The 17,165-nt window shown below is 55.7% G+C and overlaps 1 protein-coding gene across 1 annotated transcript in view; it reads right to left on the bottom strand.

The window, feature by feature from the left end:
- The window catches only part of LOC140716714 (serine/threonine-protein kinase SIK2-like), a 65,609-nt gene that overhangs the window by 43,922 nt on the left and 4,522 nt on the right, over window positions 1-17,165 (bottom strand). The window contains exons 2-3 of the mRNA XM_073029525.1: window positions 16,975-17,129; window positions 12,462-12,611 (exon numbers count right to left, since the gene is read on the bottom strand). Of these exons, the coding sequence (XP_072885626.1) occupies window positions 12,462-12,611; window positions 16,975-17,129 (305 nt within the window). The remainder of the gene's footprint in view (window positions 1-12,461; window positions 12,612-16,974; window positions 17,130-17,165) is intronic.

Below are 17,165 nucleotides of genomic sequence, written 5' to 3' on the forward strand. Positions count from 1 at the left end.
GAGCCTGAAGACACACACTCAACGATTCAGGAACAGCTTCTTCCCCTCCGCCATCAGGGAGGAGGTACAGGAGCCTGAAGACACACACACAGCGATTCAGGAACAGCTTCTTCCCCTCCGCCATCAGGGAGGAGGTACAGGAGCCTGAAGACACACACTCAGCGATTCAGGAACAGCTTCTTCCCCTCCGCCATCAGGGAGGAGGTACAGGAGCCTGAAGACACACACTCAGCGATTCAGGAACAGCTTCTTCCCCTCCGCCATCAGGGAGGAGGTACAGGAGCCTGAAGGCACACACTCAGCTATTCAGGAACAGCTTCTTCCCCTCCGCCATCAGGGAGGAGGTACAGGAGCCTGAAGACACACACTCAGCGATTCAGGAACAGCTTCTTCCCCTCCGCCATCAGGGAGGAGGTACAGGAGCCTGAAGACACACACTCAGCGATTCGGGAACAGCTTCTTCCCCTCCGCCATCAGGGAGGAGGTACAGGAGCCTGAAGACACACACTCAGCGATTCGGGAACAGCTTCTTCCCCTCTGCCATCAGGGAGGAGGTACAGGAGCCTGAAGACACACACTCAGCGATTCAGGAACAGCTTCTTCCCCTCCGCCATCAGGGAGGAGGTACAGGAGCCTGAAGACACACTCTCAGCGATTCAGGAACAGCTTCTTCCCCTCCGCCATCAGGGAGGAGGTACAGGAGCCTGAAGACACACACTCAGCGATTCAGGAACAGCTTCTTCCCCTCCGCCATCAGGGAGGAGGTACAGGAGCCTGAAGACACACACACAGCGATTCAGGAACAGCTTCTTCCCCTCCGCCATCAGGGAGGAGGTACAGGAGCCTGAAGACACACACTCAGCGATTCAGGAACAGCTTCTTCCCCTCCGCCATCAGGGAGGAGGTACAGGAGCCTGAAGACACACACTCAGCGATTCAGGAACAGCTTCTTCCCCTCCGCCATCAGGGAGGAGGTACAGGAGCCTGAAGACACACACTCAGCGATTCAGGAACAGCTTCTTCCCCTCCGCCATCAGGGAGGAGGTACAGGAGCCTGAAGACACACACTCAGCGATTCAGGAACAGCTTCTTCCCCTCCGCCATCAGGGAGGAGGTACAGGAGCCTGAAGACACACACTCAGCGATTCAGGAACAGCTTCTTCCCCTCCGCCATCAGGGAGGAGGTACAGGAGCCTGAATACACACACTCAGCGATTCAGGAACAGCTTCTTCCCCTCCGCCATCAGGGAGGAGGTACAGGAGCCTGAAGACACACTCTCAGCGATTCAGGAACAGCTTCTTCCCCTCCGCCATCAGGGAGGAGGTACAGGAGCCTGAAGACACACACTCAGCGATTCAGGAACAGCTTCTTCCCCTCCGCCATCAGGGAGGAGGTACAGGAGCCTGAAGACACACACTCAGCGATTCAGGAACAGCTTCTTCCCCTCCGCCATCAGGGAGGAGGTACAGGAGCCTGAAGACACACACTCAGCGATTCAGGAACAGCTTCTTCCCCTCCGCCATCAGGGAGGAGGTACAGTAGCCTGAAGACACACACTCAGCGATTCAGGAACAGCTTCTTCCCCTCCGCCATCAGGGAGGAGGTACAGGAGCCTGAAGACACACACTCAGCGATTCAGGAACAGCTTCTTCCCCTCCACCATCAGGGAGGAGGTACAGGAGCCTGAAGACACACACTCAGCGATTCAGGAACAGCTTCTTCCCCTCCGCCATCCGATTTCTGAATGGACACTGAACTCACGAACACTACCTCACTACCTTTTTTTAAAAAACTATGTTTTTTGCACGACTTATTTTAACTATTTAATACACATATATGGTTCCGAGGTTGTCAGGGCGAGGAGTGGTGGTGGGGACAAGCTCCCACTCTACCTAAAGGTGCTCCTCACGGCCTGCGTCTCAAACAGCCTCTGACAACCAAGTCCAGCTCCCGGCCTTCTCGCGTGGCTCAGCCTCTAAGCCCGACAGAACTGTTTCTACTGACAGGAGAAGGGGCGAAGGCGGGTCCTGGCGCTTTAAAACCAGACCTTCGGGTAGACGGGGCTCGTCAGCCTGGGAGGGCTGTCCATCTGAGAGAGGGAAAACTCTGATTTCAAACCTCGCGGGCATACCCACTCATGGGAAAGGCTTCGGGAGTGAACCCTGAGGACAAATCCGGAGCTGGAGTCCCTAAGGCAGTCCGACGTTGCCTTCAACCTCGCTTTGGTAACTCCTGAGACGACACTGGTGCCGAGCTGTATCGGCCCCTGCCCTTCCCATGGACAACATCGGTGGCCTGGAGAGGGGAGACTCGCAGCTCGGGCAACTGCCGGTCTCCCGTACAACCCTGCCCAGGCCTGCGTCCTGGAGAGGACGCAGATCCATGGTCTCGCGAGACTCACGGACCCCACACACACATAATTGATGTAATTTTTAAATTTTTTCCCTATATTATCAAGTATTGCTGCCGTAAAGTTAACAAATTTCACGACGCATGTCAGTGGTAATAAAACCTGATTCTGATTCTGGCTGTCAGTTCAAGAGCCCACCCCATCATGAGATTCACGCTAATGTCCTCCGCCCCCACCCCCCCCCCCCCACCTCGTCACCACAGGTCAACCACAAGCTCTTTAGGAAAACATACAATTCAGATCACGGAAGCGGAATCATTTCAAACATGTACAAGGGGTTGTCAAATCTTAAAACACATTCGACTTCATACATTGAATCAAAATGGGAGAAGGAAGGAGGGATAATGATATCTGAGGAAGAACGGACAACAATATGGAGGTATCAATGGAAGTGTACCAGTTCACGGAAATGGAGGGAGTTTGGTTGGAAAAACTTGATAAGATATTTTATTACACCCTCTCAGAAATCCCATTGTGATAGTAACCTCCCTGTTTGCTGGAGAAATTGTGGAAATCAAAATGCAAATCATGATCATAATTTTTTGGGACTGCCCTGTTATCAAAGACTGTTGGAGGGGGATACACAATGCCCTACAAGACATCTTTAAATGTGAAATACCCTTGGAGAGTGAGACCATATATGTTGGATATATACCTCAAGAATGGTTGAAAAGAGATAAATATTTAATAAATATACTACTGGTGGCTGGTAAAAAGACTCTTACTAGGAAATGGTTATCACAGACGAGCCCAACTTTAAATGGATGGATGGAAGTTACAAGGGACATTTACAAAATGGAGAAGGTAACAGCATCTGTTAATCATAAACTAGAACAATTTCATTCATACTGGGAAAAATTATTTAACTACATTATGCCTCCTAGGCCTGATTTTATTCTCACAAATCAATGAATCTGTTGTTAAAAAAAAAGATCACTCCCTACTTGTACATAGTTCTTTCCTTTTGCTTGCTCTTTCTTTCCACTCTTTTCTATAAGTGTATACCTCAAATACTTCGCAGAGATTTGTGACATATATGATTATATGATACATATGTACAATGTCTGAAATACATCTTACGGAAATGTTTGTTTGATGACAAACTTCAATTTAAAAAAAAAATTACAAAAAACAACAACAGGCCAACTGCAAAGGCTCCTCACTCACCCTGGAACATTCCGGACCGTGAAGGTGCTCTTCACTGTCTACAGTTCGGCACTCCACACCGTCACCCTCCCAAAACTCTCCCCTTGGCCACGATACCTCCCTGGGCTCCCTCACCCGCAGACCCCAGTCGGTCTGGATCGGAAACCGAAATCTCCTCCCCAACCTCCGACAGCGCAGGTGCACCCCAGGGCCGGCGACCGCTCGACTCGCTTAACGCTTACGGCTCCGACGCCACATTCAAGTTTGCTGACAACTAACACCAAGGTGGGGACAGATCAGCCCTTAGGCGGGGGAGACTGAAGATCTGGCAGAGTGGAGCCAACCTCTCACTCACTGTCAGCAAGAACAAGGAGCTAATTATTGACCTCAAGAGGAGGAAACCAGTCAGAAACTTTAAATTCCTCATTTTAGAGGCCCTGTCCTCAGGACAGTACATAAGAGCTGTTACGAAGAAAGCACGGCAGTACCTCTACTTTCTTAGGAGTCTGTGCAGATTTGGCATAACACCCAAAACTTTGACAAACTTCTGTATCTGTGTGGTGGAGAGCGTATCGACCGGCTGCAATACAGACTGGTATGGAAAGACCAATGCCCTGGAATGGAAGAGTAGTGGATACGGCCCAGGGTACCCACACCCTGTGGGTCAGTCCTAACGGCCGATAACGTCACTCACCCCGACACTGAACCCTTCCCACACCCTGTGGGTCAGTCCTGAGGGCCGATAACGTCACTCACCCCGACACTGAACGGTTCCCACACCCTGTGGGTCAGTCCTGAGGGCCGATAACCTCACTCACCCCGACACTGAACCCTTCCCACACCCTGTGGGTCAGTCCTGAGGGCCGATAACCTCACTCACCCCGACACTGAACCCTTCCCGCACCCTGTGGGTCAGTCCTGAGGGCCGATAACGTCACTCACCCCGACACTGAACCCTTCCCGCACCCTGTGGGTCAGTCCTAACGGCCGATAACGTCACTCACCCCGACACTGAACCCTTCCCGCACCCTGTGGGTCAGTCCTGAGGTCCGATAACGTCACTCACCCCGACACTGAACCCTTCCCGCACCCTGTGGGTCAGTCCTGAGGGCCGATAACCTCACTCACCCCGACACTGAACCCTTCCCGCACCCTGTGGGTCAGTCCTGAGGGCCGATAACGTCACTCACCCCGACACTGAACCCTTCCCGCACCCTGTGGGTCAGTCCTAAGGGCCGATAACGTCACTCACCCCGACACCGAACGGTTCCCACACCCTGTGGGTCAGTCCTGAGGGCCGATAACGTCACTCACCTCGACACTGAACCCTTCCCGCACCCTGTGGGTCAGTCCTGAGGGCCGATAACCTCACTCACCCCGACACTGAACCCTTCCCACACCCTGTGGGTCAGTCCTGAGGGCCGATAACCTCACTCACCCCGACACTGAACCCTTCCCACACCCTGTGGGTCAGTCCTGAGGGCCGATAACCTCACTCACCCCGACACTGAACCCTTCCCACACCCTGTGGGTCAGTCCTGAGGGCCGATAACCTCACACACCCCGACACTGAACCCTTCCCACACCCTGTGGGTCAGTCCTGAGGACCGATAACGTCACTCACCCCGACACTGAACCCTTCCCACACCCTGTGGGTCAGTCCTGAGGTCCGATAACGTCACTCACCCCGACACTGAACCCTTCCCACACCCTGTGGGTCAGTCCTGAGGTCCGATAACGTCACTCACCCCGACACTGAACCCTTCCCACACCCTGTGGGTCAGTCCTGAGGGCCGATAACCTCACACACCCCGACACTGAACCCTTCCCGCACCCTGTGGGTCAGTCCTGAGGGCCGATAACGTCACTCACCCCGACACTGAACCCTTCCCGCACCCTGTGGGTCAGTCCTGAGGGCCGATAACGTCACTCACCCCGACACTGAACCCTTCCCGCACCCTGTGGGTCAGTCCTGAGGGCCGATAACGTCACTCACCCCGACACTGAACCCTTCCCGCACCCTGTGGGTCAGTCCTGAGGTCCGATAACGTCACTCACCCCGACACTGAACCCTTCCCGCACCCTGTAGGGTCAGTCCTGAGGGCCGATAACGTCACTCACCCCGACACTGAACCCTTCCCACACCCTGTGGGTCAGTCCTGAGGGCCGATAACGTCACTCACCCCGACACTGAACCCTTCCCACACCCTGTGGGTCAGTCCTGAGGGCCGATAACGTCACTCACCCCGACACTGAACCCGTCCCACACCCTGTGGGTCAGTCCTAAGGGTGAATAACGTCACTCACCCCGACACTGAACAGTTCCCACACCCTGTGGGTCAGTCCTGAGGGCCGATAACGTCACTCACCCCGACACTGAACCCTTCCCACACCCTGTGGGTCAGTCCTAAGGGCCGATAACGTCACTCACACCGACACTGAACCCTTCCCACACCCTGTGGGTCAGTACTGAGGGCCGATAACGTCACTCACCCCCGACACTGAACGGTTCCCACACCCTGTGGGTTAGTCCTAAGGGCCGATAACGTCACTCACCCCGACACTGAACCCTTCCCACACCCTGTGGGTCAGTCCTAAGGGCCGATAACGTCACTCACCCCGACACGGAACCCTTCCCACACCCTGTGGGTCAGTCCTGAGGGCCGATAACCTCACTCACCCCGACACTGAACCCTTCCCACACCCTGTGGGTCAGTCCTGAGGGCCGATAACCTCACTCACCCCGACACTGAACCCTTCCCACACCCTGTGGGTCAGTCCTGAGGGCCGATAACGTCACTCACCCCGACACTGAACGGTTCCCACACCCTGTGGGTCAGTCCTGAGGGCCGATAACCTCACTCACCCCCGACACTGAACCCTTCCCTCACCCTGTGGGTCAGTCCTACGGGCCGATAACCTAACTCACCCCGACACTGAACGGTTCCCACACCCTGTGGGTCAGTCCTACGGGCCGATAACCTCACTCACCCCGACACTGAACCCTTCCCACACCCTGTGGGTCAGTCCTGAGGGCCGATAACGTCACTCACCCCGACACTGAACCCATCCCGCACCCTGTGGGTCAGTCCTGAGGGCCGATAACCTCACTCACCCCGACACTGAACCCTTCCCGCACCCTGTGGGTCAGTCCTGAGGGCCGATAACGTCACTCACCCCGACACTGAACCCTTCCCGCACCCTGTGGGTCAGTCCTGAGGGCAGATAACGTCACTCACCCCGACACTGAACCCTTCCCGCACCCTGTGGGTCAGTCCTGAGGTCCGATAACGTCACTCACCCCGACACTGAACCCTTCCCGCACCCTGTAGGGTCAGTCCTGAGGGCCGATAACGTCACTCACCCCGACACTGAACCCTTCCCACACCCTGTGGGTCAGTCCTGAGGGCCGATAACGTCACTCACCCCGACACTGAACCCTTCCCACACCCTGTGGGTCAGTCCTGAGGGCCGATAACGTCACTCACCCCGACACTGAACCCGTCCCACACCCTGTGGGTCAGTCCTAAGGGCCGATAACGTCACTCACCCCGACACTGAACAGTTCCCACACCCTGTGGGTCAGTCCTGAGGGCCGATAACGTCACTCACCCCCGACACTGAACCCTTCCCACACCCTGTGGGTCAGTCCTAAGGGCCGATAACGTCACTCACACCGACACTGAACCCTTCCCACACCCTGTGGGTCAGTACTGAGGGCCGATAACGTCACTCACCCCCGACACTGAACGGTTCCCACACCCTGTGGGTTAGTCCTAAGGGCCGATAACGTCACTCACCCCGACACTGAACCCTTCCCACACCCTGTGGGTCAGTCCTAAGGGCCGATAACGTCACTCACCCCGACACGGAACCCTTCCCACACCCTGTGGGTCAGTCCTGAGGGCCGATAACCTCACTCACCCCGACACTGAACCCTTCCCACACCCTGTGGGTCAGTCCTGAGGGCCGATAACCTCACTCACCCCGACACTGAACCCTTCCCACACCCTGTGGGTCAGTCCTGAGGGCCGATAACGTCACTCACCCCGACACTGAACGGTTCCCACACCCTGTGGGTCAGTCCTGAGGGCCGATAACCTCACTCACCCCGACACTGAACCCTTCCCTCACCCTGTGGGTCAGTCCTACGGGCCGATAACCTAACTCACCCCGACACTGAACGGTTCCCACACCCTGTGGGTCAGTCCTACGGGCCGATAACCTCACTCACCCCGACACTGAACCCTTCCCACACCCTGTGGGTCAGTCCTGAGGGCCGATAACGTCACTCACCCCGACACTGAACCCATCCCGCACCCTGTGGGTCAGTCCTGAGGGCCGATAACCTCACTCACCCCCGACACTGAACCCATCCCGCACCCTGTGGGTCAGTCCTGAGGGCCGATAACGTCACTCACCCCGACACTGAACCCTTCCCGCACCCTGTGGGTCAGTCCTGAGGGTCGATAACGTCACTCACCCCGACACTGAACCCTTCCCACACCCTGTGGGTCAGTCCTGAGGGCCGATAACGTCACTCACCCCCGACACTGAACGGTTCCCACACCCTGTGGGTCAGTCCTAAGGGCCGATAACGTCACTCAACCCGACACTGAACCCTTCCCACACCCTGTGGGTCAGTCCTGAGGGCCGATAACCTCACTCACCCCGACACTGAACCCTTCCCACACCCTGTGGGTCAGTCCTGAGGGCCGATAACCTCACTCACCCGGACACTGAACCCTTCCCACACCCTGTGGGTCAGTCCTAAGGGCCGATAACCTCACTCACCCCGACACTGAACCCTTCCCACACCCTGTGGGTCAGTCCTGAGGGCCGATAACCTCACTCACCCGGACACTGAACGGTTCCCACACCCTGTGGGTCAGTCCTAAGGGCCGATAACCTCACTCACCCTGACACTGAACCCTTCCCACACCCTGTGGGTCAGTCCTGAGGGCCGATAACCTCACTCACCCCGACCCTGAACCCTTCCCACACCCTGTGGGTCAGTCCTAAGGGCCGATAACCTCACTCACCCGGACACTGAACGGTACCCACACCCTGTGGGTCAGTCCTAAGGGCCGATAACGTCACTCACCCGGACACTGAACCCTTCCCACACCCTGTGGGTCAGTCCTGAGGGCCGATAACCTCACACACCCCGACACTGAACCCTTCCCACACCCTGTGGGTCAGTCCTGAGGGCCGATAACCTCACTCACCCCGACACTGAACCCTTCCCACACCAGTGGGTCAGTCCTGAGGGCCGATAACCTCACTCACCCCGACACTGAACCCTTCCCACACCCTGTGGGTCAGTCCTGAGGGCCGATAACCTCACTCACCCCGACACTGAACCCTTCCCACACCAGTGGGTCAGTCCTGAGGGCCGATAACCTCACTCACCCCGACACTGAACCCTTCCCACACCAGTGGGTCAGTCCTGAGGGCCGATAACCTCACTCACCCCGACACTGAACGGTACCCACACCCTGTGGGTCAGTCCTAAGGGCCGATAACCTCACTCACCCCGACACGGAACCCTTCCCACACCCTGTGGGTCAGTCCTAAAGGCCGATAACGTCACTCTCCCCGACACTGAACGGTTCCCACACCCTGTGGGTCAGTCCTGAGGGCTGATAACGTCACTCACCCCGACACTGAACGGTTCCCACACCCTGTGGGTCAGTCCTGAGGGCCGATAACGTCACTCACCCTGACACTGAACGTTTCCCACACCCTGTGGGTCAGTCCTAAGGGCCGATAACGTCACTCACCCCGACACTGAACCCTTCCCACACCCTGTGGGTCAGTCCTGAGGGTCGATAACGTCACTCACCCCGACACTGAACCCTTCCCACACCCTGTGGGTCAGTCCTGAGGGCCGATAACGTCACTCACCCCGACACTGAACCATTCCCACACCCAGCACGAAGTTGTGTACGCTCGGGGAATGTCTGTACGTACACGAGGCCCAGCACGAAGTTGTGACGCTCGGGGAATGTCTGTACGTACACGAGGCCCAGCACCAAGTTGTGACGCTCGGGGAATGTCTGTACCTACACGAGGCCCAGCACCAAGTTGTGACGCTCGGGGAATGTCTGTACGTACACGAGGCCCAGCAAGAATTTGTGACGCTCGGGGAATGTATGTACGTTCCGGAGGCCCAGCACGAAGTTGTGACGCTCGGGGAATGTCTGTACGTACACGAGGCCCAGCACGAAGTTGTGTCGCTCGGGGAATGTCTGTACGTACACGAGGCCCAGCACGAAGTTGTGACGCTCGGGGAATGTCTGTACGTACACGAGGCCCAGCACGAAGTTGTGACGCTCGGGGAATGTCTGTACGTACACGAGGCCCAGCACGAAGTTATGACGCTCGGGGAATGTCTGTACGTACAGGAGGCCCAGCACGAAGTTGTGACGCTCGGGGAATGTCTGTACGTTCCGGAGGCCCAGCACGAAGTTGTGATGCTCGGGGAATGTCTGTACGTTCCGGAGGCCCAGCACGAAGTTGTGACGCTCGGGGAATGTCTGTACGTACACGAGGCCCAGCACCAAGTTGTGACGCTCGGGGAATGTCTGTACGTACACGAGGCCCAGCACGAAGTTGTGACGCTCGGGGAATGTCTGTACGTACACGAGGCCCAGCACGAAGTTGTGACGCTCGGGGAATGTCTGTACGTTCCGGAGGCCCAGCACGAAGTTGTGACGCTCGGGGAATGTCTGTAAGTACACGAGGCCCAGCACGAAGTTGTGACGCTCGGGGAATGTCTGTACGTACACGAGACCCAGCACGAAGTTGTGACGCTCGGGGAATGTCTGTACGTACACGAGGCCCAGCACCAAGTTGTGACGCTCGGGGAATGTCTGTACGTACACGAGGCCCAGCACCAAGTTGTTACGCTCGGGGAATGTCTGTACGTTCCGGAGGCCCAGCACGAAGTTGTGACGCTCGGGGAATGTCTGTACGTACACGAGACCCAGCACGAAGTTGTGACGCTCGGGGAATGTCTGTACGTACAGGAGGCCCAGCACGAAGTTGTGACGCTCGGGGAATGTCTGTACGTACACGAGGCCCAGCACGAAGTTGTGACGCTCGGGGAATGTCTGTACGTACACGAGGCCCAGCACGAAGTTGTGACTCTCGGGGAATGTCTGTACGTACACGAGGCCCAGCACGAAGTTGTGACGCTCGGGGAATGTCTGTACGTTCCGGAGGCCCAGCACGAAGTTGTGACGCTTGGGGAATGTCTGTACGTACAGGAGGCCCAGCACGAAGTTGTGACGCTCGGGGAATGTCTGTACGTACACGAGGCCCAGCACGAAGTTGTGACGCTCGGGGAATGTCTGTACGTTCCGGAGGCCCAGCACGAAGTTGTGACGCTTGGGGAATGTCTGTACGTACAGGAGGCCCAGCACGAAGTTGTGACGCTCGGGGAATGTCTGTACGTACACGAGGCCCAGCACGAAGTTGTGACGCTCGGGGAATGTCTGTACGTTCCGGAGGCCCAGCACGAAGTTGTGACGCTCGGGGAATGTCTGTACGTTCCGGAGGCCCAGCACGAAGTTGTGATGCTCGGGGAATGTCTGTACGTACACGAGGCCCAGCACGAAGTTGTGATGCTCGGGGAATGTCTGTACGTACAGGAGGCCCAGCACGAAGTTGTGACGCTCGGGGAATGTCTGTACGTACACAAGGCCCAGCACGAAGTTGTGACACTCGGGGAATGTCTGTACGTACACGAGGCACAGCACGAAGTTGTGACGCTTGGGGAATGTCTGTACGTACACGAGGCCCAGCACGAAGTTGTGACGCTCGGGGAATGTCTGTACGTACACGAGGCCCAGCACGAAGTTGTGATGCTCGGGGAATGTCTGTACGTACAGGAGGCCCAGCACGAAGTTGTGACGCTCGGGGAATGTCTGTACGTACACGAGGCCCAGCACGAAGTTGTGATGCTCGGGGAATGTCTGTACGTACAGGAGGCCCAGCACGAAGTTGTGACGCTCGGGGAATGTCTGTACGTACACAAGGCCCAGCACGAAGTTGTGACACTCGGGGAATGTCTGTACGTACACGAGGCACAGCACGAAGTTGTGACGCTTGGGGAATGTCTGTACGTACACGAGGCCCAGCACGAAGTTGTGATGCTCGGGGAATGTCTGTACGTACAGGAGGCCCAGCACGAAGTTGTGATGCTCGGGGAATGTCTGTACGTACACAAGGCCCAGCACGAAGTTGTGACACTCGGGGAATGTCTGTACGTACACGAGGCACAGCACGAAGTTGTGACGCTTGGGGAATGTCTGTACGTACACGAGGCCCAGCACGAAGTTGTGACGCTCGGGGAATGTCTGTACGTACACGAGGCCCAGCACGAAGTTATCATTGACTCGGTCACAGATGCACAAGAGGACAGTCCGTGCAGACGGCGCAGAGTCGGAGGAAACCACAGCGCAGGAAGAGGCCCTTCAGCGCATTCAGTCTGTGCTGAACCATTTACAAAGGTACCTCCCAACGCAAGGTCCTCGAACACGAGAGACACTGGAAACCCGAAAGACAGCCAGACGGATCTGTGGTGGAGCTCAGGCAGCGAACGAGCAGCTGACGTTTCGGGCCGGGGCCCCTCCTCTGACAATTCCCCTTCAGCTGTACAGCGCGAAGACGGCGCGCGCCGTAGACACTGTTCCCAACGCTAAACCGCCCGTTGTCTCGCTCGGTGCGGAGCAGAAAGCGACCTGACCAGAGGGCGGTGACGGAGTACTCGGCAGGCAAGGCAGAGCCCGGCAACGTTAACTTCCCTTCCTTTGCACCCCCACCCCCCCACCCCCCCCCACGATTCTGCGCGCAGATTTCTATATTTAAAAAAAAGGGGAGAAAAGCCAAGAGACAAACCTTGGGAGTGTTGACGTCTTCCTCCATGAAGCCCAGCTCGGGCTGGGCCGCGCTCTGCAGAAGGCTGAAGGAGTCCACGGCGGTGTTCGGAGACAGGACTGGAGACCTCAGCATCCTGACGTTCTGCATCAGAAGGTTCACGGGGGCCGCCTGAAACGCAAGCACAGCCCGTCAACGACGCCGAGTCAGCGAAGGAAGAGGAATTCTCGCCGGCCCACCGCTGATTTAGCTCTCCTCCCTCCAGCCCACCAGCGAGCTCCCCTAACTTACAGCAACGGGCCCTCTGAGTCAACCCACCCCAGCGAGCCACAGGTTTAACCTTTTAGCCAAATGACAACGATCACTTAACCTACTGACCGGTGCGTCCTCGAGCTGTGGAACTCTCTGCCCGACGAAGCACGGGGGCGTGGCGGGGGGGGGCTACCTCAGTAAATATATTTTAAGACAAGGTTGGACAGATTTTTGCGTGGTCAGCGGCTTGCTGTCTGTAGTCTTCAGGTCAAGTCAAGTCACTTTTATTGTCATTTCGACCTTAACTACTGGGTTAATGTCAACGGTCGGGCGAGGGCGGATAGCGCTGGGGGGCCGGGCCGATTCGGAGAGGTCGCAGACGGCTCCCTCGGCGGTGAACACTAGGCCCGCGGCGGGGCCTGGGTCCCAATGCAAGGCACGGTCCGCCATTTGGACAATTTAAACGCCGGCCCAGATCGGCTGGGGGCCTCCTCTCTCCGCGGCGTGAGCCTGTGAGGCTGCCCCCACCCCCCCACCCCACCCCCGGGTGCTGTGTGTCGTGCTCACGAGCTTTGCCCCGCTAACGTGATCGACAGACTACTCAGGCTTTGGGGCCTACTCCAGGCTGCTCTGGGGAGCTGGATCTGAGGACTCGGTTTGGTTCTGAAATCCATTGCTTTTCCTTGCTTCCGGTGTTCGCATGATTTGTTTTTTTTTCCCTCTTGCATTGGGGGTTGGTCGTTAATGATTTTTAATTGTTTTTTTTCGGGTTCCCGGCTTCGCGACTGCCTGTGAGCAACCGAGTCTCAAGGTTGTACGGTCTAGATAATAAGAATACTTTGTATGTTAGAAATGAGCTTAGAAAAACAGAGGGCTGTGGGCAACCCGAGGTAATTTCTAAAGTAAGTGCATGTTCGGCACAGCATTGTGGGCCGAAGGGCCCGTGTTGCGCTGTAGGCCTCCTACGTGTGTTGGAATTTCACTCAGAACGGGGACACTGGGCTGAGTGCATCTCCCAGTTTCCAAGGGAATGATCCTGAGTCAGATCCCACCTGCAGACGAGAAACCCAAATCTCTTCCGCTCACTGTGAAATCGGAAATGTATTTTCAGGAGCTGAGTCACGGGGAAAGATTGAATGGGTTAGGACTTTGTTCCTCGGAGCTTAGAAGACTAAGGGGGGATTTGAGAGAGGTTTACAAAATTATGTGGGGTATAGACAGTAAATGCGAGTAGGTTCTTTCCATTTAGATTAGGAACGATAAATACGAGAGGACATGGTTTTAGGGTGAAAGGGGAAAGCTTTAGGGGGAACATGAGGAGGAACTTCTTCACTCAGAGAGCGGTGGGAGCGTGGAACGAGCTGCCATCTGACGTGGTAAATGCGGGATCACTCTTAAGTTCTAAGAATAAATTGGATAGATACATGGATGGGAGAGGTCTGGAGGGTTACGGACTGGGTGCAGGTCAATGGGACAAGCGGAATAAAGTTTCCGCACAGACTAGAAGGGCCAAATGGCCTGTTTTTTTGTGCTGTGGTGTCCTATCGTTCTAAAAATTTAGACTAAGTCCCTTTGATGCCACACTCCACGATTTAACTACAGCTAAATAAATTTAACCACAATTAAATAAATGTTTGATTCAAATTGCTGTGTTTATGTGTCGGGGTGGAGCTACGTCTCTACCAAAGGAGGCGTAGAGCGCTCCTTCCCTCCGCTAGCCTGCAGGTCACCCTTGGGCAAGGTGTAGCAACCCCCACCCCCCCCCCCCGATCAGGGTCAAATGAAGCGATGGGAGCAGGTGGCGGACGGCCGCATGAGCAGATGGTGCAGATCCTGTAGATGTGCGGTGGAGAGTGTGCCGACCGGCTGCACCGCGGGAACACCGACGCCCTCGAACGGAAACACCTACAAAAAGCTGGCGGACGCCCTACCCCGCCGCTGGCCACAACCGTATGAAACGCCGTCGCAGGAGAGCAGCGTCCATCGTCAGGGACCCCCCCCACCACCCGCGGGTGCCATCAGGGAGCCTCGGACCTTGCTTCGCGAGGTTCGGCCATCAGGCTCTCGAACAAAACGGGGATAAACTTCTCTCAGCTTCACCTGCCCCATCGCTGAAATGTTCCCACAGCCAATGGGCTCAACTCTCAGGGACCCGTTATCTCATGTCCTCGTTAGTATCCTTAATGAGTTACATTTGCGTTTGCGCAGTTTGCTGTCCTCTGCACCCTGGCTGATCTTTCACCGATCCTGTTTACAGTCACTATTCGATAGATATGCTGAGACTGCCCGCAGGAAAAAGGAACCTCAGGGCTGTGTGTGGTGACATATATGGAGTCTGATAATAAAATTTATTTCTTAAAACTTTGGTTAAACGACTACTGACACCGGACCGGGCAGACAATCTCTGAAGACTGTCGACAATGGCCGGGGTCACCCTCTCTTGTAAAGACACACTGCCCAGAAGATGGCAACGGCACACCACTTCTGGAGAAACATTTGCCAAGAGCGATCACGGTCGTGGAAAGACCGTGCAAAATTAGCCGGCTCCATCACGGGCCAACCGGCCTCTCCGTAGTATCCAGGACAGCTTCGAGGAGCGGTGCCTCAGAAAGACGGTCCATCACCCAGGATGTGCCCTCTTCTCGTTGTTACCATCGGGAGGAGGTACGGGAGCCTGAAAACACACACTCAGCGATTCAGGAACAGCTTCTTCCCCTCTGCCATCAGGGAGGAGGTACAGGAGTCTGAAGACACACACTCAGCGATTCAGGAACAGCTTCTTCCCCTCTGCCATCAGGGAGGAGGTACAGGAGCCTGAAGACACACACTCAGCGATTCAGGAACAGCTTCTTCCCATCCGCCATCAGGGAGGAGGTACAGGAGCCTGAAGACACACACTCAGCGATTCAGGAACAGCTTTTTCCCCTCCTACCATCAGGGAGGAGGTACAGGAGCCTGAAGACACACACTCAGCGATTCAGGAACAGCTTCTTCCCCTCCGCCATCGGGGAGGAGGTACAGGAGCCTGAAGACACACACTCAGCGATTCAGGAACAGCTTCTTCCCCTCCGCCATCAGGGAGGAGGTACAGGAGCCTGAAGGCACACACTCAGCGATTCAGGAACAGCTTCTTCCCCTCCGCCATCAGGGAGGAGGTACAGGAGCCTGAAGACACACACTCAGCGATTCAGGAACAGCTTCTTCCCCTCCGCCATCAGGGAGGAGGTACAGGAGCCTGAAGACACACACACTCAGCGATTCAGGAACAGCTTCCTCCCCTCTGCCATCAGGGAGGAGGTACAGGAGCCTGAAGACACACACACAGCGATTCAGGAACAGCTTCTTCCCCTCTGCCATCCGATTCCTAAATGGACATTGAGCCCATGAACCCCCCCTCACTTTTTAAGATTATTTCTGTTTTTACACTATTTTAAACTTAACTCTTATATATATATATATCTAAATACTCACTGTAATTGATTTACTTATGTATTTTTCTATATGTCCTGCACTACCGCTAAGCTGACAAATTTCTCAACGCATCCCTGTGATATTAAACCCAATCCAGATTGCCTGCGCCCTCGCGACACGGCACATAATGGCGAAGATAACGATGATGGTGTTCGGAGAGAGACAGTTCAATCGGCAAGGCGCGTGCTCCTAATGTCGGCAAGTGCATTAGTCCAGAAGAGTGAAGGGGCTAGCATTAAACAGGTGGGCTGAAGGGCCTGTTTCTGTAACCTACAAATCTTGCACTGAAACATGATTTTTTTTCCCTATTATTATTGAGCAGAACGCTCTCGGTGACCCTGTTCGGGAGCTTTCGAGATAGAACGTAATGATGGAGGCTAGTGGGAGGAGTGACTGTGGGGCGGCGGCGGTGGGCTCGATTATTTCCTCGATTAACATTCAGCTAATCCTCACCGCAGGCGCTGGGAGAGGAACAGCTGAACACGGATGTCGCTGAATCACTGGCAAAGTCCAAGTGTGAAGAGAATTATAAATAATTTAGAACGTCGTGACATATTTTTAGCAAAGCTGCATGCTCCCGAGAAGCTCTGCCTGCAAGATAAATGTCTTCTGCGCAAAGGTTTTCCACAGACCGGGGCTGCGGAGTTTTACAGACCGGCGCTAGAGGCATCTCTTGCGTCCACGCCAGCCCCCTGCACCGTTAAACCCGGAGGTGTAAGTTCACGCAGCGCCCAGGCACGGGCAGTGTAACCTCTAACACCATCGTCCTTTCACTCCCTCCGCCGCAGACGTGCCAGTCGCGGGGCGTTACCTTGGCCACGGTTTTGCTCAGCGATCGTGCTTGGCCGCCGCTGTCGAGCGTCGAGCCGCTGGTCCACGGGGGAAGCTGCTGCGGTGGGACTTCAGCCTCTCCACCAACAGATAGTAGATGGCGGCAAAGTGGTTGTAACTCTTGTTCTGCAAAGACTGCGAGGGAGAAAGGGGAGCGTTTTAAAATCAACG

The sequence above is a fragment of the Hemitrygon akajei genome, chromosome 26 (assembly GCF_048418815.1).
Source record: "Hemitrygon akajei chromosome 26, sHemAka1.3, whole genome shotgun sequence".
Taxonomy (NCBI): domain Eukaryota; kingdom Metazoa; phylum Chordata; class Chondrichthyes; order Myliobatiformes; family Dasyatidae; genus Hemitrygon; species Hemitrygon akajei.